Consider the following 23,604-nt stretch of genomic DNA (forward strand, 5'->3'; position numbering starts at 1 on the left):
TTAAACAATATCTTGGTGCCAACAAATGGATTTGTAAACACGAAGGACTCTCCAACAGTGAATGGCGCGATGGCATTAAAATGGCTAGAAATGTTGCTGCAGTACGTGCTGTGCCTGGAAGATCTCAGGACAACCGTTGTAGGCATTGCCACAACGAGGTTGAAACTCTTGCACACGTCCTGGGATCCTGTCCGCACGGCGAAGGTCTGCGAAACGCTAGACACCACCAAGTACGATCAATTATAGCCACTGCCCTTCAAGATGCTGATTACAACACCTCTGAAGAAGTACATGGTCTCTCCGTCATTGGCAGTACACGGCGCATAGATATAATAGCTTTCAAGGAATCTACAAGATCTGATCCCACTGTGCATTTCGAAACGAATGAGGAACAGCCAACAGAAGTGGATAATGAAAAAAATAAAATCTACAATCCTACCATTCCATATTACCTCAAAAAATACCAGCTAGAAGAGCTTGAAGTATTCGGACTTCTGGTTGGAGCAAGAGGTACCGCTACTCTCTTCATGAAAGATGTGTTTAAGAGGCTTGGAATACCTACATCTATTATTCCGATTGTAACTTTAGCTGCATTGAAAGGATCAATTGCTCTCCTGAAGCATCACCTATATTCGAAATGAAACCAAGTTCATTAGCATTCTTTACTTTTTTGTAACACTTGCCTCTCTAAAACTAGGTATATTTCCAGCAATCACAAAATGTATTTGCAGCTATGTACTTGTAGGAGTTTCATTGTCAAAACAAAATTAATGGTTCACTGAACTTGTAAACATTTATATGGTTAAGTACTCTTTGTCCCTTGTGGCAGCTCACGAATAGTGAGAAGATTTCTAAATTTCTAAGCTCATATCTCCTTACTGTGGCTTCGCTGACCTCTAATCCAGGGTTGCCAGATGTCCTAGATTTCTCAGGATTGTTCTGGATTTCAATGGTGTGTCCTGTGCCCTGGATTGAGTTATATTTGTCCTGGAATCTCCAAAAAAATTGGGAAAAATACAATTTTTGCTCATTTCTATAAAATTATTTTCAAAATTCCTTATTCATTTTTTCAAGACCCTGTTCAACGTCGACACTTCCTATCTAGCTGCAATGAAAGGAAAACAATACTACAGTATGTATTAGGTATCGTACAGTAAATTTAATCTTTACTGTGTTTGGAAGTTGATTTATTTTTGATAGGATTTAAACACTGTATCTGTATAGATCTGGCTGTAATATGACATTATTTTTCCAGACCTTATCAATAATTCATCGCACCTCCTCATACTCATCCTCTTTCACAATAGCCCTGCCAAGACTCTGGAATTCGTTACCTGCTAGCATCAGGGACTGTCGAAATAAAATTGTAATTCAAACGCAAACTTACTAGGCACTTGGTCAGTAATTGAGACTCGTTCAGACATGGTTTCTTGTAAATAGTTCTCTTAATCTATCACAAAATATCTCAATATCCGGTAATTTCATCACTATAGAATTTTGTTATTCTAGGTTTAATTTGTAATTCAGTAAATACAAAAATATTCTTTGTTCTTAACTTCTATGATAAAATGTCTAGCTTTCATTAATCAGGTAATCTTGTCGTACTTTAATTTTTATTGTAATTGTAACTGTAAATTTAATATTAATTGTAATTTTATTCTTCATATTGTGACAGCTGCACTGGGGTTCGAACACGCGTCCAACAGGGTGCGCGGCAGACGAAACGCTGGTACGGGGAGCATCTGCATGCTGAAGGGCAGAGGGGGTGTATTACGTCAACGCGACGAGGGGAGGTTGCGCGCGCAGCTGCTACTTGCGGAGTGAAGGGGGGACGGACCCTCCCGAATCTTCTAGAGGAGTCCGTCGAAGTGGAGATATCCAGATAATTCGAGAGGACACCCGTAGAAATTTCTCGTAACTATGGTTTAGCTATAAAAGAAGAAACGCGAGCGAACTTGAGCAGTTTCAGTTTATTCAGCCATTCAGTAAGTAAGCCAGAGCAAGCAAGCCATCTTGTGTACCGGAGTTCGACTTCAGTGTGCGTCCGCAACTGTGTCAGCATCCGAAGGCCTGAGTTCGAGTGCAGTGGACCGCAGATGGAGGGACCTGAGTTCGAGTACAGTGGACTGTCTCTGAAGGTCTGTGGTTCGAGATACTGTGAACTTGAGTGACTGAGCTAGAAGAACTGTGAACTGAGAACTGACCGTTCTGTGTTGTAAATAGTGCTTTGTAAATATTAGTTAAGATTAACAGTTCATTGTTGTTAACAGTCCAAGTAAATTGTCATTGTCGTCAGTGGAGTGCAATAACGAATACTGTGTTGCTGTGCGGAGAGCAAATCCTATTGTTGAGTTGAAATAAATCTACAATATTATAGTTGTAATCCCCTGGTAGAGGGGCAGAGAAGGCCTGACGGCCTTATCTCTACCAGGTTAAATGAATAAATACTAAATAAATAAAAATACTAATTCAAAGGAAATTTCATAATCTAGCAAAAATGTAACACAATTCAAAGTTTAGGCCCTATATAATTACTTGAAATACATAAAACAAAATCAGTCGTATTACAAATTGCATTAATTCAAATGTGTAATTAAGTTAAGGTATGCAGTATCATCACCTGTCCTGGATTCCTGATGAGAGAATCTGGCAACCCTGCTCTAGTTCCTAACTCAGAATGTTCTACAAAGCATCCTGAATCTCCTGTTTCACTTTCACGCTCTTACTGAGTCACCCTGTGTATTCCATTCACTAATCTATTAACACATAGTGTGCAGCCTACCTCTGCCCCCTCCCACCAACTCCTTCTTCCTCCTGACTTTTCTGGTGGGGGAGAATCCATGTGATTCCATTGTTGGCTCTGCCATTTGCTCAAAATGGTGATACCACGATTTGTCTCCAGTGACAATACAGGACAGAAATGCAGACTCTCCTCGTGGTATCGCTGCAAGTGACCCAGTGAAGCAGCCATTGTTTGTTTTTGTTCCTTTGTCAACTGATGTGGAACCCATTGCACGCAGACTTTTCGGTAATGCAGGTGTGTCACAATGACATTTCATTCCCACCAAACGACGAAGTCCTTCCACAGTGATCCGTCGATTTCCCCGTATAAGACCATCAACCTCAGCAATAACAGCAGAGTGATGGCACAATGAGCCTGTCTGGGCAGCATCGTCTTGCAGTGCCACGCGTCGCTCTCGGAATCTCTCGCGCCATTCCAGTACAAGCCAACATGACCTGCTGAGCTTGCAGACATGCGACGATGGATTTCTTCCTCGTCCTCCTATTCCTTCAGCAGTCAAAAATCGCAGTACACGTCACTGTTCTCTTCTCTTCTGACAAAGGAAAAATTTTACAGTCTGTACGAAAGAAACCAAATGACCTGGAAATGTACAAAAACTTGCCCAGACATGTTCAAACATTTTTAACAAGGCTGCAAAAGGGTATCTGTTGGATACAGGGGGGAGAGCCATTAATCCTTCTCATTGAAGGCTTTAAGGAACCAACCTGGACAAATACCCAATGTCCCATCCCTACCTTCCCGTGGTGCAGCTGTTAGTAAGCATAATTTTACGAGCTGAACTAAAGGGAGGGGCTACTCATCAATTAGCACTGGTCAGCTTGATAATTTAATGACTGAATTTGGTATAATTTTCCTCTATCCAATACCTAATTCCCTCTTTACCCTTTCCTATCCAGTCCTCTGACTGAACTTTTACTGAACCAAGAAATGGATTCGGAACACCTCAAAATCTGTGCTTCAGTGGCTGGTCATGATAATATCTTTGAAAAATATTGGAATGCAAGAGGTCAATGACTTTATTGTCAAACGCCTGGCATTAGAAAACAATAACAATAACTTGTCTGTGGTGTAATAATCATGATGAAGATCTGGAACACATTCTTCTATACTGTCCATCCATAAACCACAAAAGAAGTAAATTAAAATCATCAGTAAACACTGAAATACTGAAACAATTGTCTTTAGAGACAATTAATATTAGGTACCCTCCACAAAACTGGCTTCATTTACACACCGACGGATCCTTGATCTCCAGAGAACAAGGTGCCGGTGCAGGTGTTACATGTTGTCTCTTCACCCTTTATAGATCTCTTGGATATGGAACAACAAGTTTTGATGGAGAAATCATTGCAATAAGTGAAAGTCTCAGGAATCTTCTATGCCACATCAATAAATTTAAGAATGCAGTTATATTGTCAGACTCCAAAGCAGCTATTCTATCAATCGTCTCTAAACACACACCTTCATCTCAAACAGCAGAAATAACTAAAATGCTCTCTCAATTAATATCACTCAATAAAAGAATTGTATTCCAATGGATACCATCCCATTGTGGAATCCTGGGAAACGAGAATGTGGATGCTTTAGCAAAGAAGGGCAGCACTGCTACTTACAGACCTGTTACTAAATCTACATATTATTCTGTGAAGAGATTTATTAAATCTACATACTTAGACTTCAACAAACAAAATTTGATAACTCAATCCCAAGGCAAAAAATGGAACTCTCTGCATCAATATCCACAGTTAATTCCCGATTTACCACGAAAATCGTCTGTAGCTGCATTTAGATTGGCAACAGGCCATGATTGTTTGGCCGAACACCTGCATAGAACTGGAATATATCAGTCCCCTAACTGCCCATTGTGCAACTCAAACCAAGAAATGGATTCGGAACACCTCAAAATCTGTGCTTCAGTGGCTGGTCATGATAATATCTTTGAAAAATATTGGAGTGCAAGAGGTCAAATGACTTTATTGTCAAACGCCTGGCATTAGAAAACAACAACTTTTTTAACAAGAGTCAGAACAGGTCACATTGTCACTCAATTGTACCTACACCGATTTCACATTTCTGATAATCCTATTTGTCTGTGGTGTCTACATACTTAGATTTCAACAAACAAAATTTGATAACTCAATCCCAAGGCAAAAAATGGAACTCTCTGCATCAAAATCCACAGTTAATTCCCGATTTACCACGAAAATCGTCTGTAGCTGCATTTACATTGGCAACAGGCCATGATTGTTTGGCCAAACACCTGCATAGAATTGGAATATATCAGTCCCCTAACTGCCCATTGTGCAACTCAAACCACGAAATGGATTCGGAACACCTCAAAATCTGTGCTTCAGTGGCTGGTCATGATAATATCTTTGAAAAATATTGGAATGCAAGAGGTCAAATGACTTTATTGTGAAACACCTGGCATTAGAAAACAACAATTTGTCTGTGGTGTAATAATCATGATGAAGATCTGGAACACATTCTTCTGTACTGTCCATCCATAAACCACAAAAGAAGTAAATTAAAATCGTCAGTACCAGTTGCAGAAGACACAGCCCTGCAGTATATATTGACTACACCCCAACTCTGGCTACTAGCAACAGGCATCTATAATGAACACCGATCAAAATGCCCCTCATTTCTCGTGAAAAACAACAACTGAATAGACTACAGTGGACTATAATGGACTTTATGTTGTCAGCAAACAGCTGGATACATTAAGAAGATTGATTGATTGATCACTGTTCTTCTTTACCTGTCTTCATTAGTGATGTTCGATGAACACACGTATCTCTAACCTCACTTTCAGCGCAATAAACGAACGAGTAGTGTGTAAGCAGAGGTTGTAACTTTGTTTTCGTGATTCGCCACCAGATGTCAGTTCAGAAATCAAATTCCAATGGTACAAACTTGCCCATCGTGAGATATATGCATGGTGACCAGTTTCCATGTGATTGTTCCTCATATATATAAATTATCGCAAAAGATATTTCCTGGCTTCATTACCATAATAAAAATCTGAATTTCAAACAAGGATAACACAGCAAATACCACTTTCCTTGCTGCAATACTCGCACTTTTGGGTACCAGACCTGATTCCCTAATGACACAGTTTCTCATTTACACCAATGTCGTCTTCAATTCCCACCTCCTCACAGTGTGCAATAACGCAAATCTAGCTGGACAAAATTCATAACTTCTCTGCATTCCAACGGACTGTTATGAAATTTTGTACAGACCTTATAGATATCACATATTTTTTGTGTACAAACTCTGACTACGATTGTGTAAGAGGAACTACCCCTTTATACAAGGTGGGTTTAGACAGAAATAGTTTTTTTTTAATCTAATGCATCCAGGTTGTCTTTTCGACATTTCTGGTCTTCTCTCCTGGCCGTGGCTTAGTTGTAACCCACTTCTGAGGTTGGGGCGCCTGGAAGGCGGAGTTACATTACCCCGATGATGTGATAGGATGATTATGATAATGTGGTGCCAGGAGAGGTCTTAAATCTAAACTTAACCTAAATTCCAGAAGACCATGGACGAACACAGGAATAATCCCCTTTAAGGAAAAATTCCTGTGCTCTAACCGGGAACGAACTATACCAGAAGCTCTGACCACTAGACCATGAGGCTGGTCAGACAGAAATAGTAACTTCTCTCCTATCTAACAGATTTTTATGAAAAATTGAACAGAAGTTACAGGTAGGATATATTTTTTGTGTACAAACTATATTCACAGTTTCAAAAGAGGAAGTACCTCTCTACAGGGGGTGCATTTACACAAAATTAACTTCTCTACTATATAACAGACTTTATGAAACTTTGTACTGGAGTTACAGGTAGCATATACTACTTGTGTACAAATTCTGATTACATGTTTATGCTACCTGTAGACCTAGTAGTTGTACAAAGTTTCATAATAATCTGTTAGATATGAGAGAATTTATTAATTTTGTTTAAATCCATTCCTAAATGAAGTAGTTTCACTTATGGAACCGTAAATATAGTTTGTGCACAAAAAATATATGCTACCTGTCACTTCCGTACAATGCTTCATAATAATCTTCTAGACAGGAGAGAAGTTATTAATTCTATCTAAATGCACCCATTATAAAGGGGTAGTTTTTCTTGTGCAAACGTAATCAGAGTTTATACACAAACCATATGTGCCACCTGTAAATCATGTACAAAGTTTCATACCAATACGTTAAGACTGCAGAGACGTTATTAATTTTGTCCAGCTAATGATTTGCGTTCTGATTCACTGTGCGTTTGTTAAGGTTAGATAAAAATGTGCCCAGTGTATTTTTTAACTGATATTCCATATCATGTGAATAACATTGTAGGCCTAAAATACTCTCACAGTCATTAAAATCTTCCTTAGTCAATGGTTCTTTTCTGCTCTTAAGCCAAACATGGAACAGTTATCGTATGCCCCATTACTGAAAAAATATTAATTGCTGATAAAGGTGCAAGAACGCACAAACTTTAAAACAAGGATTCAACACTCTAAATGATGCTGTATTAAATGGTAAAAGAATTGTTGTAACCGGACGTGACCGACTATACTAAAACTCACATTATATTATATTAAACACACACCTTCATCTCAAACAGCAGAAATAACTATAATGCTCTCTCAATTAATATCACTCAATAAAAGAATTATATTCCAATGGATACCATCCCATTGTGGAATCCTGGGAAACGAGAATGCGGATGCTTTAGCAAAGAAGGGCAGCATTGCTACTTACAGACCTGTTACTAAATCTATGTATTACTCTGTGAAGAGATTTATTAAATCTACATACTTAGACTTCAACAACACAATATTTGATAACTCAGTCCCAAGGGAAAAAATGGAACTCCCTGCATCAAAATTCACAGTTAATTCCCGATTTACCACGAAAATCGTCTGTAGCTGCATTTAGATTGGCAACAAGCCATGATTGTTTGGCCAAACACCTGCATAGAATTGGAATATATCAGTCCCCTAACCGCCCATTGTGCAACTCAAACCAAGAAATGGATTCGGAACACCTCAAAATCTGTGCTTCAGTGGTTGGTCATGATAATATCTTTGAAAAATATTGGAGTGCAAGAGGTCAAATGACTTTATTGTCAAACGCCTGGCATTAGAAAACAACAACAACATATTTGAAGAACTTTAAAAACAAAATTTTTTTTCAATTGTAATATTTAAACTCTACTGTAAGAAGGAAAATACTTTATAAACTTGTAATTGAAGTTACATTAGTATGAACACGTTCCATGTTTCATAACACAATAAATCACTAACAATTGGCTCTTTTTTTATCCACATAGTAAGCCTCTCTTTGTATGACTGAACAGGAGCGAGAAGTGTTAGGAACAACTCAAAGTTTATACCCTTCTAACTATAGTTTGCCGCTGATAAATCTGTAAAAGCTACTACTTACAATATTCTTCAAATGTTAAAGATCACGAATTCATAACGAAACAAGTCGAAATTTGATTTTTGTCTACCTAGATCGGGAAAATTACACACTGTGCTCCTGCTGCAATGTTGCTTCTATATAACAGTCACGTGTGTTCTACTCGTCGGAGTTCGCATGTTGTCCTTTTTATCCCTACGTTCATTTATATAACTGGAAGTAAGAGGTCCCACACACATTGCACTCTGTTTTACGCCATGCACTATGCACAACTTATACTGTATTGTTTACCTATTCAGAAGGCAGTTGGTCTTGTTTCTCATCACTATTAATTGAACTACCCACAACTATCGGGAATATTTTGACAAGGACTTCATGTACGTAATAAGACAAAACTACTCCATGTTGAATCTTTCGTACACTACTTTTAACACTGGAATATAAATAATTGATTAAATGGCGATCTTACTCGTGTTAATTGTGTAAGCACATCAAACAAATTATCCAAATCACAGACATCATAACAAAGCAAAACTATTTCACACACAACAACAAATACTACACCCAAACAGAAGGATTGCCAATGGGATCACCCATAACTCGCATACTAGCAGAGATATTTTACACAACATAGAACAAACATACATACTCAACAATGAACACAACAAATATGCAGACAACATAATATACTGGCACAGATACGTAGACGACATACTCATACTATACAAAGGAAACAAACGACAAATACACAAACTACACCAATACATAAACAAATTACACCCAAAACTTCAATACACAGTGGAACTTGAAAACAATAACTCCATAAATTTCCTAGACATCACCATAACAAAAGTCGACAACAAACACACCTTCAAAATATACAGAAAACCAACCACCACCACCACACACATACACAACACATCTAATCACCCCACACAACACAAACATGCTGCATTCAGGACAATAGTACACAGATTACTCAACATACCCATGAGCCAACAACACTACAATGAAGAAGTGAACACAATCAAATACATAGCACAAGAAAACGGTTACAACCCAAACATAATAGACAACATCATATGGAAGGCAAAACAAAAACTCAACAAACACAAAAACACACAAAACACAACACAAACACAAGAAATACATCACACTAACATACGAAAACAAAAACACACACAAGATCGCATCCTCATTCAGAAAACAGAAATACAACATAGCATACAGAACAGAAAACACACTACAAAGACATCTCAACACACAAACAAATAAATACAACCACACAGGCATATACAAACAGTTTCTACATTGGACAGACAGGCAGTTCATTCCGAACTCGATACAAAGAACACATTAAAGCAATAACCAGAAGACACAATACATCTACATATGCCAACACATAACTAATGCTAACCACACATACAGTAACATAAATACAGACATGGAAATCCTACTCCTACAACCCAAAAATAAAAAACTCAACACACTAGAACAATACGAAATATATATATATTTTTTTTAATCCAATGCCACCAGGTTGTCTTTTCGACATTTCTGGTCTTCTCTCCTGGAATTGGCTTAGTTGTAACTCACTTCTGAGGTTGGGGCGCCTGGAAGGCAGAGTTACATTACCCCGATGATATGATAGGATGATTATGATAATGTGGTGCCAGGAGAGGTCTTAAATCTAAACTTAACCTAAATTCCAAACCATGGACGAACACAGGAATAATCCCCTTTAAGGAAAAATTACTGTGCTCTAACCGGGAATTGAACCCGGGACCTCATGAACTATAGCCAGAAGCTCTAACCACTAGACCATGAGGCTGGTCACAATACGAAATATACAAACACGCTAAAACACACCCTGATCAAATTCTCAACACACAGATCAATTTCAGAACACACACTATATGACACCACATTTCAACACTTTTCAACAATCAAACGCACCCACACAACAGGCAGCGAAGTTCGAGATGACGCCGAGATCTAGTAGGCTCTGAGGATGGTGTGAAGAAGCACCGAAACAGCTGTAAGCCGCACATGCTTACACAATTAACAGGAGTAAGATCGCCATTTAATCAATTATTTACAAAACTACTATTGCTGCTACTACCACCACCCCTACTCTTACTGACTTACATCGTGCAACTGGCCAGATGGGTCTCCTGCATCATGTACCCCACATGCCGTGAAGTTCCACTGTGCAAGAGAGAAAAAACAATCTGTTCAAAACAGCTAGCTTTAGGGACAGATAAAGGGAAGTAAGGGTCGAGTTGGAGGAAATCGGGTAATGAAGGGATTCTATACATATTGTATATACTGTATATATTTTCCAAAAAAAAAAAACAGTTGTTATAAAAAAGAACAATATTTACACAGCACTCATGCAGCCTTGTATCACACACCACTCAGGTCTCCATCCTCAATTCTGGACTTTACAAGAGCTGAAACTGACGCAACTGGGTCTGCCTGAACAGTGTTGTCTTCCAGTAACTTCTTGAACAATTCAACATCCTGCAGTCTGAAACAAAATAATAATAATAATAATAACTTACTTACTGGCTTTTAAGGAACCCAGAGGTTCATTGCCGCCCTCACATAAGTCCGCCATTGGTCCCTATCCTGAGCAAGATTAATCCATTCTCTATCATCATATCCCACCTCCCTCAAATCCATTTTAATATTATCTTCCCATCTACGTCTCGGCCTCCCTAAAGGTCTTTTTCCCTCCGGCCTCCCAACTAACACTCTATATGCATTTCTGGATTCGCCCATACATGCTACATGCCCTGCCCATCTCAAACATCTGGATTTTATGTTCCTAATTATGTCAGGTGAAGAATACAATGCGTGCAGTTCTGTGTTGTGTAACTTTCTCCATTCTCCTGTAACTTCATCCCTCTTAGCCCCAAATATTTTCCTAAGCACCTTATTCTCAAACACCCTTAATCTCTGTTCCTCTCTCAAAGTGAGAGTCCAAGTCTCACAACCATAAAGAACAACCGGTAATATAACTGTTTTATAAATTCTAACTTTCAGATTTTTTGACAGCAGACTGGATGATAAAAGCTTCTCAACCGAATAATAACAGGCATTTCCCATATTTATTCTGTGTTTAATTTCCTCCCGAGTATCATTTATATTTGTTACTGTTGCTCCAAGATATTTGAACTTCTTCACCTCTTCAAAAGATAAATTTCCAATTTTTATATTTCCATTTCGTACAATATTCTCGTCACGAGACATAATCATATACTTAGTCTTTTCGGGATTTACTTCCAAACCTATCTCTTTACTTGCTTCCAGTAAAATTCCCGTGTTTTCCCTAATCGTTTGTGGATTTCCTCCTAACATATTCACGCCATCCACATAGACAAGCAGCTGATGTAACCCGTTCAATTCCAAACCCTCTCTGTTATCCTCGACTTTCCTAATGGCATACTCTAGAGCAAAGTTAAAAAGTAAAAATAATAATAATAATAATAACAACAATAACAACAACAAAAATAACTATCAGCCTGATAGCACACTCGGCAAAGATTCTTGCGAATACTGAATCGATGTTTTTATTCTAAGATGGAAGAGCAGTTGGAAGAAGAGCAGTTTGGCTTCACACATTAGAGAAACGAAGGAAAATCGCAGGAATTACACAGTGAAGGTTCTGGGACACAATCAAGTAATACAGAAATCATCGGAAAGCCAGGCTCTATGATAGCTAAAATATCACATTCTGTGTAACTTAAAAAGTGGAAATTGGGATGTGCCTGAAAGAGACAGTGTATACAATCCTAAAGCTTCACGATAGACCAGGTTGTGCAAATCTTAACGAATGCGACAATGATCAAGCTAAATTTCAGATTAGAAACATCTCTGATTATTATTATTATTATTAGAACTAACGAACACCAGTCTCTGCGTAACATTTTTTTAATTACTCCATACTTGTGTGAACAATGAAAGCATCTTACACTCACAGTGCTTTATTCCTGTGCTTTGCTTTGGCGATCCCCTTCACTTTTGTTTCCCGTTTTTTCTTCTTTGGATTTTCATCTGATTCTTTAAGGCAAGTATCAAGAGGTGGAAGTTTGTCATCCACGAATGACTTGTTCTCCGCTGGTTTTTTCATTTTCTTATATCTTCTAATACTACGTTTTTTTGCTTGATATGCTGCATCCAACTCTGCAAAGAAACCAAATTGTAGTACTAATAGTTCTCATTCAAACACTACAAAATCACTACCAGCTCCATGGAAAAAACAAAATCAGCTCTACCATCAATAAAACACAGTAAATAAAGAATGCATTCCAGGTGTGAGCACAGAGAGGAAAACCAGCGAATAGGGATTATAAAGAATGGACACTGAGCGAATTTTCCTGTGTTTTGTTTCTCTGTGCGCCAGCGTTTAGTTTCACTTTCAAGCGCTAGAGGTTAGTGTAATCGAGCACACGCTAAGATAATAATTGAGTATAGAGTTGAGACACAGGATCCAAACATCGCCTACCTTATTGCATAATCCAGTAACGCTTTGCTTCAAATAAATTCAAGTTAACAGCTTTTCCTTATTTCTCAGTGGCAAACTAGTTGTAATAATAATTTTTTATATTTTATACATAATAAATTATATTATAAAATAATATAATACATTATAAACTTATTTATCAAATTCGTTTAATATTTACATACAATATAATATAAGTATATGGTTTTACTTCTCATAGGAGTTTTGTTTTTCCATTTTCACTGCTATCAAATCATTACATATTTTAATTGTTGTTGGGGTCAACGTCTCAACTCTCATTATAAAGGAACTCTAGAGTCTAGACATTACAGTTAATGAAGGATTTATTATTTTATGGATCCAATTTATTTTATTTGAGTACATAATGTACCTAGATGTATTAATTATACATGTTATATTTCTGCTGTGTCAACTGCTAGCTGGTGTGATGTCAGCGCCAACTCTAGGGAGAAAGCAGAAACTCACGCTCTAGCTGGCTTGAAGGTCATTGAAATCAGTTCTGCTACATCAAAGGTACCGATGCGAAGTGTCCATACTGTATAATTATCTATACACTGGGGAAACATTCAATTCTTGAAACAATGCAACATAATAACATTCAAACAATATCTACAAGAAATTCCCTGCTTGAGAAAATGAACTGATTTATTAGTTCACAGAGCAGAAGATTTCCGTAGTGTATCAGAGTCTGATAGGGACTAACGAAACATTTGACCTCCCTTTTGCCAGAGAGGAAGCAAAGCTCCTGCTTCTAGCCAGCTTACTACACTTCCTCAGACGGGGAAACTTGGGTCAAGAATGCAAATTCAAACATGTGGAACAAGAAGAGTGGAATGCATATTAACAGAATAGTACCTTTAGAATCCACTTTGCAGATCTTTTCAAAGTGAAACTAACTCTCAAACGTATACTGTCGACACAATTTAGGCCCTAACACAAAACAGGGAGGATATCTTAACAGCGTTTCGATGAGAAATGGTACACATAGACGAATCGCACACAGCCGATAGTATTCAATGCCTGCGTCATCATTGGCAAAGATGTGTGGAAGTCTTGGGGGTTATTTTTAAGGGTGTTATTGTACTTTGTTTTCTTTTGTGCATAATAAAACATTGATTTCTATTTACGCATTTTTCAACTTCCCTTACCCATTGCCTCCTGTACCCGGACCCAATTTGGTACTAGCATTGTGAAGCGCATTCCAGTGACCTTCAATCTCATATAGTGAATTTCTATTCCTGCAGCTTTACTGGCTGATATAATATAATTGCCATGACTTATGAAATGACCCTCGTACCTTAATTAATTTGCATTGTGTGTTGTTTATACATACTTTTTACAAATAATTCATGACGAAGCCTCCTCTTCTCTTTCTTCGATATAGTATTTCCAGCTGGAAGTATTTTTTGTGATACGACACTTCTGACATCACAATCTTTCAAAGACTGCTTCAAGTTATCCAAAGAGATATCAATGCCTGCAAAGACATTCTCTGGAACGATCAGTTCTGTAGGAATTTCTGGTGACTGCTCCTCATTCTGCACACTATCGTTGCTAGCAGCTGGAGCATCAGTTCTTGGGAGGTGATATTTCTGCCTTTGTCTTCTTACTTTCCCCATTGCTGTGAACAAAAGTGAATTATGCACATTTCAAAACTGTATCATTAGTATCTATGTTAAATAATTCCCAGAAAGAAACTGAAATGCCAATACACAGAAAATAGCATTTGGTCTGCCCTTCAGAAGGCTTTACATTGTAACTAATACTGATTCAGAGCCCTCACGATTGGGAAAGAAACAAGTCAAGGCAGTGAGAGACTGCGGCCCATAAGTTCTTTTTCTATAAGATGAGAACCCGGTCTCAACAAATTTGCTCCATTTTTGTTAAAGTTTACACATTTATTAATAATTAAGGATGGCGTAATCTTAAGTATAAAACAGTTATATTACCGGTTGTTCTTTATGGTTGTGAAACTTGGACTCTCACTTTGAGAGAGGAACATATATTAAGGGTGTTTGAGAATAAGGTGCTTAGGAAAATATTTGGGGCTAAGAGGGATGAAGTTACAGGAGAATGGAGAAAGTTACACAACGCAGAACTGCACGCATTGTATTCTTCACCTGACATAATTAGGAACATTAAATCCAGACGTTTGAGATGGGAAGGGCATGTAGCACGTATGGGCGAATCCAGAAATGCATATAGAGTGTTAGTTGGGAGGCTGGAGGGAAAAAGACTTTTAGGGAGGCCGAGACGTAGCTGGGAAGATAATATTAAAATGGATTTGAGGGAGGTGGGATATGATGATAGAGAATGGATTAATCTTGCTCAGGATAGGGACCAATGGCGGGCTTATGTGAGGGTGGCAATGAACCTCCGGGTTCCTTAAAAGCCAGTAAGTAAGTAAGTAAGTAATCTTAAGACTTACAAGGAAAGGACACGCTCTGTATATCACCGAATGGAACAAGATTGTGTGAGATGAAAGTACAAGACGTACTGTTTAAAGTCATACCTGGTATGGGTGGCCAATGACCCCTCGTTTTGGAAATATTGGCTATTGTTTGTGACATACTTCCGTTAGGTGCTTAATAGGGAAGCATTGGACTGTGTAACAGCGTAGCCCATATGGTTGGATGCTGACTTGTTATCCAGGCAGACTGAGTTCGAATCTTAACTGGTCCTATATTTTTTTTCTTTTAATAATGATTAATATTGTGATCACAGTTATCTATATACATACCTATATCATATTTCTCAATATATTGAACTCTTCATCATGTTTTAAACAAATGACTAATTAACTAACATTGTATTGTAAAGGATAAACAATGAAATATTGCTCACGTAGGAAAGTAAGATGTGTCACTGGTGTCTGTTCTATTTCTGTAGCAGTTATTCCACTTCATTTTGTACCCGATTCATTATGATGTCATAAAAACACACAAACATACATATTTCCTGCACCATGCACAACAAATGAAAGAAGGTTGTCCACAGTCACACACATTTTTCCGCACTTCTGCTGCGAAACAGACATCCTTCACATTCACAAACACTTGCTCGTTTATCAATTTTGATGCATACCACGCATATTTTAACATGGCTTTGAATATAGGAACTGACAATGAAAGTGAATTAAAATGATGATGATGATGATGATGATGATGATGATGATGATGATGATAATAATAATAATAATAATAATATCAAGCTTTAAAAAATGAGAAAGCATTAGGATTCGAACTCGGGTTGCCTGGATGACAACTCAGCACCCAACCACATGAGCTACGCCGTTACACAGTCTAATGCTTCCCTATTAAGCACCTAAAGGAAGTATGTCACAAACAATAGCCAATATTTCCAAACCGAGGGGTCATTGGCCACCCATACCAGGTATGACTTTAAACAGTGCGTCCTGTACTTTCATGTCACAAAATCTGATTTGATTCTGTGATATACAGAGCGTGTCCTCTCCTTGTTAGTGTGATATGTTGACAAATATTTCAATTCATTTCCAATCACTGGATTAATGAAATTTTATAGCATGTTGTAGTTTCTTCAATCCAACATCTTCAATTAATTCATGCTAATTTTCATTGACACATTTCCCCTTTCTGACCACCGAAAACTTGACACAACAAAAATTGATAATGTTGACCAATGTATTATTAAATTGATTTTAATGATGTCTGTTTGAAAAAGAAAGGGGAAGAATGATTATGCACTGTAACTCACCACAGAAGTCAACTGAGTAGGGAAAGTAAGGGAAGAATGTCAATATGTCGGTAGAACAATTATTGCACGTACTGCCATCCTCTGAGGAGTTTAGTGCTGAGAGGAATGTGGTTCCGACTAGTGTAGCGCGGTACTGGAGTGGGAGGGGACAGTGACAGCGGCAGTGTGGAAGGAAGTACAATCATACTGAAAACATTCGCCCAATTTACGAGAGCAGTATTCCTATTAGTTTTCTAACGTATTTTTGGCGAGACAGATACAACCATTCGTACTTACGTGTTCAGAGAAGGAAAGTATTGTAGAAAATTTTATTTATTTATTTATTTATTCATTTAAGTTATTTATTTATTTATTATTCATTTATTTATTTACTACTTATTTATTATCTATTTTGGTGAAGTTAAGGCCATCACACCACCAGAAATACAAATACAATAAAATAAATAAAAAGAAAAATGATAATACAGCTACAATAATATAAATGAAAAGAAGACTCATACTACTATAAAATTTAGTGATTAGTAGAATTGAATTAAATTTGTAAAGTAATCAATTTAAATATACTGTACTGCTGAACTCACTTGAGAAGTATAACTACCTGATTTTGTATTTTAAGATGTCACCAACAAATGATTTTCGCATGACATTATAGGAATCTGTTATTCACGATACCAATCACACATATTCTAAAATTCCAATAGTCTAAAACCAAAAATTTTCCACAGCATGTTTCCTTAAAAATGACTTGTAACAGTGAAATATTTAATGCGTAATTCATATAATATTAACATAGCTAACATCAGGGAGAAGACTGAAGACTGCATATTTTTGGACGATTAATACTTCCCACTCCGTTCGGCTCGGCTTGGCTGTAGCAAGAAAAGAATCTACCTGCAACCCCCCGCATCGATGGCAAGAATACCTCAGGTCCAGCGCTAAACTCGTCGGAGGAAGATAGTACATATGGCAAATGTTTTATATACAACGTATGCAATTTTACGTAGGCCTATAAAAATGTATGAATGTATCAATTCTGAACACTAGTCCCAATATTAATTAATGTTATGAATTTAAAAACGCAGCATATTACCGCAGAAATAATTATTACAAGTTACTATAACTTCAGTGTTCAGTTTATGTAATTCCTTGTTACACCTGAGAATTTTTAAGGATTCAGCGAGGCTAGTGAGACTTCTGTTGCTGTCCGTTAGCTTTGATAATTCTGTGATGCATTGAAGTGAGAACCAGAGACATGCAGCAAAGTTGTAGACAGTTCCTCTTTTCGTTTTAAGCACAGCCATGGCAGAAAATGCAGATATGTGGTGGAAAAACAAAGAAGAAATCTGATTTTTATGTCACGTAAGTTTGGATAGAGACAATCGACAGTCACGAAAATTATTCTTCTAAGAACATTTTCACTATAAAATATTTATTCGCGAAAAAATACTTAGAAAAGCAAAATGGCAAATACCAGAAGAATATCTCGTGGCCCAGTATAATTGACACCAGGCCGGTACCGATACCGGGCCGTGGCCCAGCGGGTGACAAACGCTGGGTTAAGGCATCAATCCTACAGACACTGAAGAGTTGTAAGGAATTTTCTTGAAGTTAGTAAAGTTTTCTATAACATGACTACGGCTCGGATTTCATGACCTAAAAGCTCTGAAAATGTTGTTGTTGTTGTTTTCTAATGCCAGGCGTTTGACAATAAGTCATTTGACCTCTTGCACTCCAATATTTTTCAAAGATATTATCATGGTCAGCCACTGAAGCACAAATTTTGAGGTGTTCCGAATCCATTTCTTGGTTTGAGTTGCACAATGGGCAGTTAGGGGACTGATATATTCCAATTCTATGCAGGTGTTTGGCCAAACAATCATGGCCTGTTGGCAATCTAAATGCAGCTACAGACGATTTTCGTGGTAAATCGGGAATTAACTGTTGATTTTGATGCAGAGAGTTCCATTTTTCCCCTTGAGATTGTGTTATCAAATTTTGTTTGTTGAAGTCTAAGTATGTAGATTTAATAAATCTTTTCACAGAGTAATACGTAGATTTAGTAACAGGTCTGTAAGTAGCTGTGCTGCCCTTCTTTGCTAAAGCATCCGCATTCTCGTTTCCCACAATTCCACAATGGGATGGTATCCATTGGAATACAATTCTTTTATTGAGTGATATTAATTGAGAGAGCATTTTAGTTATTTCTGCTGTTTGAGATGAAGGTGTGTGTTTAGAGAAAAATGTGTGTGAAAATCGTCCTCCAGTGGCTTAAGGAGGGAAAGCTGGTGATCAACAAGATCTCCCAACCGTCGACCAACAGCAGGTGTGGTCCTGCATACATTCTGGGGTTGTGTGTGGATGAAGTAGCCACCAAAACGTTAAAATATGGTGTTCACTTAAAATTGGCTACAACATGCCATTTTCACTCCAATATGAAATGAGTACCATTAAGGTAAAATTATCCAGAGGTAAAATAGTCCACCAATCGTATCTCCGGGCGGGGACTACGTTAATGGTACAGAATCAACTAAACATCTTACAATGGAATGCTGGCGGTATAACATCAGCTAAGAAGCTCTGAAAATATGCATGCACTTATGTCCTAAAAAATACCGAAATATAAAAACTTGGAAATTTGACGCTAAACAAATTAAATTTGTCCAAAAATTATTTGGAAAGGTCCTGGACCTCTTGCATATTACATTGGTAACTAGTATAGAGAATGGAAGATGTGCCTCCAATGTGGTTCTTTTTGGGCTACAATAGAGCAATAAAATATACAGGTAGGCTATCAAACGACTTTTATCTTGAAAGTACTTGTGGCTGCTAACTAAAACCACGTGTCAATCATTATACATCTCACAGAATCTAGTGGGAGGGGGGAAGAAGGCATCCTTCAGTGTGTAGTTTTTCTGGAAAATTAGCCTACCAGAGAGATAAGTTAATGAATAAGGAGCGGATTCCTATGTAATTAAATATTCTTTTTGCATGTGATAAAACACAATTAACAAAGTTAAAAATTCCGAACATGAAGTTTCAAGTTTAAAACCCGAATTTTATTTCACATAAAAACACATATTTTCACAAAAAAATTATGTAAGTACATAAATCTTGGAGTTTTTTTACTTAAATAATTTTTTACAAGAACTTCTAAATATTTTAAAACTAAATCAATTATATCACTCAGAAGTACGTTATCTTTTTTAAGAATTCTTGGTTGCTTCGTGTTTCTAAGCGCTGTGTGGTGTATCCGTGATCCATTTTCGTAATAGTATCGCCTCAAGTTCTGAGAACTGCTAGGCAGCATAAATCAATATTATTAGAGGATAAATTAACATGGACAAGGAGGAGAGATCTTGCAACACATAATTTTTATTGTTGCTGAAAATGATTTCATTCCACGCTTTGTTTGTGAAACACAACAGGTAAGAGGTCGGGTATGAACATTATTTAATTTAAACAAATCTCTCGCCTCTCGCTCATGTCTATCAAGTAAGGTAATATATATTGTTGTGATTCCCTGTTATCGGGCTTAGTCAATCGATATCCTTCAAGATATACTGAAAGATGGTTGTTTAAGAAATGATTTGGCTTTCTATTAGCAAATCTAAGCTTTTTGTGTGACACCATAAAAAAACTCGAAACATCCAAAAACCTGTTGTCTGAAACAGGGAGGTGCGTGCCGTGGAAATTAAACTAGACTCGCTACCAGGTTCAGAAGTACAAGTACTAAGGGACAAATTCCAGAATGTGTTTGGGAAAAACAGTGGATATAAAAAAATGTGTAAAGTTGCTCAAGTATTGGAGGATGTGCCTGTAGGTGAAATTGACGGTGTATGTGTTTGTGACATTCCTCTCTTTAATATGCACATCTGACGTCCTGTGATGTGGAAAGATCGTTTTCACAGTATAAGTCGTTGTTCAGAGATAATCAGCATGCATTTGTGATGGAGAATTTGGAGATGACCTTTGTTGTTCACTGCAATTCTCGGCCAACTACTAGCACTCAAGTGTGGTTGGTGAGTACCTGGTATAAAACATTCTTTTTTAAAGCTATGTAAGGTATTTTTGCCATATTTAAAATATATATATATATATATATTTTTTATTTTTAGCAAATATTTTCGTACTTTTTAGCACATAAAAAATAAATATATTCAAATTTTTTAGCACATAAAAATCCGCTCCCTACTAATGAAAGTAGAGCTTTCTACAGGTTATCAAATCCACTTCAATCTCTTAGCAATTACTGAGATGGCCTCTTATCTGTGACAAGCCTGAACTGAAGTACCGAGTGAACCAGCAGGGCTAGCATCCTAGCCGCACTCATCGTGGCTGATTCATACGTAACGAAGGAGGAGTCACTCCGCACTTTTGCGGTTAGTATTACATAATGATGTACTTACTGAATTCACAATTCATGTTCGAAATGACGTCCTTGTGATATCTGGTAGGCTGCACATCTCCTAAAGACTTATCCAGCAACTCGCCGCAGTTCATTTCCGAAATGGCCCAAATTTCGTGCCGGATATTTTGAGTTCTTCAAGTGAATGTGGGTTATTCGCGTAAACTTTACTGTTCAGTGTGCCCCATAAAAAAAAATCGCAGGGATATAAATCTGGTTATCGGGCTAGCCCTAATCCACGACTTACCACCTTGTCATCAAACACTTCCTGAATGGCAGTGAGCTGTGGCATTATCCTGCATGAAATATCTGTACAACTTTTAGTCCTCACTCAGCTCCTTAAAAAATGGACGGAGCATGACCTATGTATATCTTTGTGTGTTGACTGTTTCCTCAAAGAAAATGGAGCCAATCAGTCTTCGTCCGCTCACTGCACACCGTACCCCTATTTTTGTCATGTAGCGGTTATTCGTAGCTCAGTTGGTAGAGCAGCTGGCTACGGACTGGAAGGTCCGGGGTTCGATCCCAAGTGGTGACGGGATTTTTCTCGTTGCCAAACTTCCAGAATGGCCCCGAGGTTCACTCAGCCTCCTATAAAATTGAGTACCGGGTCTTTCCCAGGGGTAAAAGGCGGTCAGAGTGTGGTGCCGACCACACCACCCCATTCTAGTGCCGAGGTCATGGAAAGCATGGGGCTCTAACTCCATGACCCCGAAGTGCCTTCATGGCGTGTGACGGGGCTACCTTTACCTTTTTAGCGGTTGTTCGTAAAAATGGTGTGGATTTTCACTGTTCCAGTAAATGACTGTTTTGAGAGTGTTCACGTAACCACTGAGGTGGAACCATCCTTCGTCACTATAAAAACTTAAGGTGGGGTCAAGTAGTCCGTCATACACTCACTGTTGGAACCACATGCAAAACCAAAGTCTGCTCTGATATTCGGGTTCTGTTAACCTCAGAACTACATAAATTTTTTAAGGTTTTAATTTTAATTGTTTCGTACCTCTTATCACTGAAGACTGTGACACCCCTATTTGCTGAGCTACACGGCGGGATGATATCGTAGGACTTCTCTCTAGTCGGTGGCCAATTTCATCTAATATCTCCTCGGTGAGAACACGCTTCACACATGTTCGTTTCTTATCCAATACTGATCCAGTTGTACGAACTTTCTTCACTAAATTGTATATCATTGCTTTAGAAGGCTCTGGCGAATCAGGAAATGATTGACGGAAGTTTGATATGACTGTTCTCCAAGATTTGTACTTCACAAAGTTGTCGTAAATAAACACTCGTTGTTCAAGGCTATATTTCATAATGGACACACTACAGTATAATGTACGGTATACATCTGCACTCTGTTGCGTGAACGTTTACGTAACATGAAACGTACGCGAGCAAGAGGTCTGATCACTGCGACGAAGCATCAGTTACTGCGCATACGACTTTTCGCTGACGCCGGTCGGTCTAGCCCTGGCTGACTCACTCGGTATTTAAATAAAGTGGAACATACCGTACCGGTACCTTTCGGTCGAACATGTTGAAAAACACATTATACATTTCGTGACAAAAACAAATTGGAAACGGAATTATCGCATTTTGAGGTAGAGGAGAACACCTCAAATCCTGCAAAATACAGCATGATGTTCCAGATTTCAAGAGTGGGAAATTGCAGCTGAATAATATATCATGAAGAAAATGATGAATGAAAACAAAAATGAGCACACATCTAAAGAAAATGTTACAGAGCTAATTCTATATAGCTATATTTCATCACAATAAATATAATTACTTTCAATGTTGCCATTACACAATTACTTTCAATGTTGCCATTACACTATCACAATCATACTATTCACAACTTCAGAAGTATCTTCTCTTGTATCAACCTGATGCAGTGTTGCCAACCTTCGAACACAAAATTATGGCATTTTAGTCTACATATTACCGTATTTTCCACAAAATTATCCCACACGTACAATATTAATACGGCATAGTCAATTGTCCGAAGGAAAGTTGGCACCTTGTAAGTGACACCAAAAGAGCATCATTTATGAGGCAACTATACAAGTCGGAAGGGTTAAACCACTACCGTCGGTAGTGGGTTAAACTATAAAACGTCTTTGGTCGGAAGTTTAATGGAATAAATAAATTAAAATGCGTTTCATTAATGTGATAATTACTTCATATGGAAAGCAAAGTGGAATTAGGTCAGAGGAATGATATGATTAACGAAAATTATCGCGTTTCCTGTTAATGTTATCACATATCGCATCAGAGTTAAAAACATCGCATTACGCGATAATTTATAGCATGATTACCAACACTGGTCTGAGGTGAATATTCTCATTGGATCCTGCTTTCAGACAGCTAAAGTATCTATAAGCTCTAATTGTTCTTTGCAGTTTGCACTTCATAAACAAAAACAAGAGTGGCTAAAAAGAGTCCATGACCAATGCATTCACTCGAAAACGTGCTAATATAACCAGAAATGCATATTTGCAGAATACGAAAAAAGATTTCCGCGCACTGATCAACGTTGGTACACCTGAGATGGTAATGCAAGATTTATCGATACATTGCTCTTGCAAAATGGCATCGACTGATCGCACAAAGGTGCCAACAATTGCTGAAGAAACACTGTGTTTGTAGCTGGCAGATTTAATATAAAATATGAGAATAAGAATGTCGATAATATAAATCTCAACTC

The 23,604-nt window shown here is 37.7% G+C and overlaps 1 protein-coding gene across 2 annotated transcripts; it reads right to left on the reverse strand.

The window, feature by feature from the left end:
- Window positions 1–10,415: 10,415 nt before the first annotated feature.
- Window positions 10,416–22,663, reverse strand: LOC138711250 (uncharacterized). Of its 2 annotated transcripts, XM_069842669.1 has the most exons (5): window positions 21,898–22,663; window positions 14,088–14,375; window positions 12,210–12,414; window positions 10,611–10,756; window positions 10,416–10,434 (listed from the first exon to the last, which is right to left on the reverse strand). In XM_069842669.1, the coding sequence occupies exons 1-4, from the start codon at window positions 22,208–22,210 to the stop codon at window positions 10,633–10,635; spliced, it is 930 nt and encodes a 309-aa protein (XP_069698770.1). In that variant the 5' UTR covers window positions 22,211–22,663; the 3' UTR covers window positions 10,416–10,434; window positions 10,611–10,632. The 2 variants fall into 2 exon arrangements, with proteins under 2 accessions (XP_069698770.1, XP_069698769.1); XM_069842668.1 differs by lacking the exon at window positions 10,416–10,434 and having other exon boundaries at window positions 10,544–10,756.
- Window positions 22,664–23,604: the final 941 nt, after the last annotated feature.

This window comes from Periplaneta americana, chromosome 12, assembly GCF_040183065.1.
Source record: "Periplaneta americana isolate PAMFEO1 chromosome 12, P.americana_PAMFEO1_priV1, whole genome shotgun sequence".
In the NCBI taxonomy this organism is placed as follows: domain Eukaryota; kingdom Metazoa; phylum Arthropoda; class Insecta; order Blattodea; family Blattidae; genus Periplaneta; species Periplaneta americana.

Coding starts and splice junctions, on each gene's coding strand:
- LOC138711250 (XM_069842669.1), bottom strand. CDS start 22,210: ATGAAATATAGCCTTGAACAACGAGTGTTTATTTACGACAACTTTGTG. Junction 12,415..14,087: donor TCATGAATTATTTGTAAAAA/GTATGTATAAAC, acceptor GTTTCTTTGCAG/AGTTGGATGCAGCATATCAA. Junction 10,757..12,209: donor AAGCACAGGAATAAAGCACT/GTGAGTGTAAGA, acceptor ATTTTGTTTCAG/ACTGCAGGATGTTGAATTGT.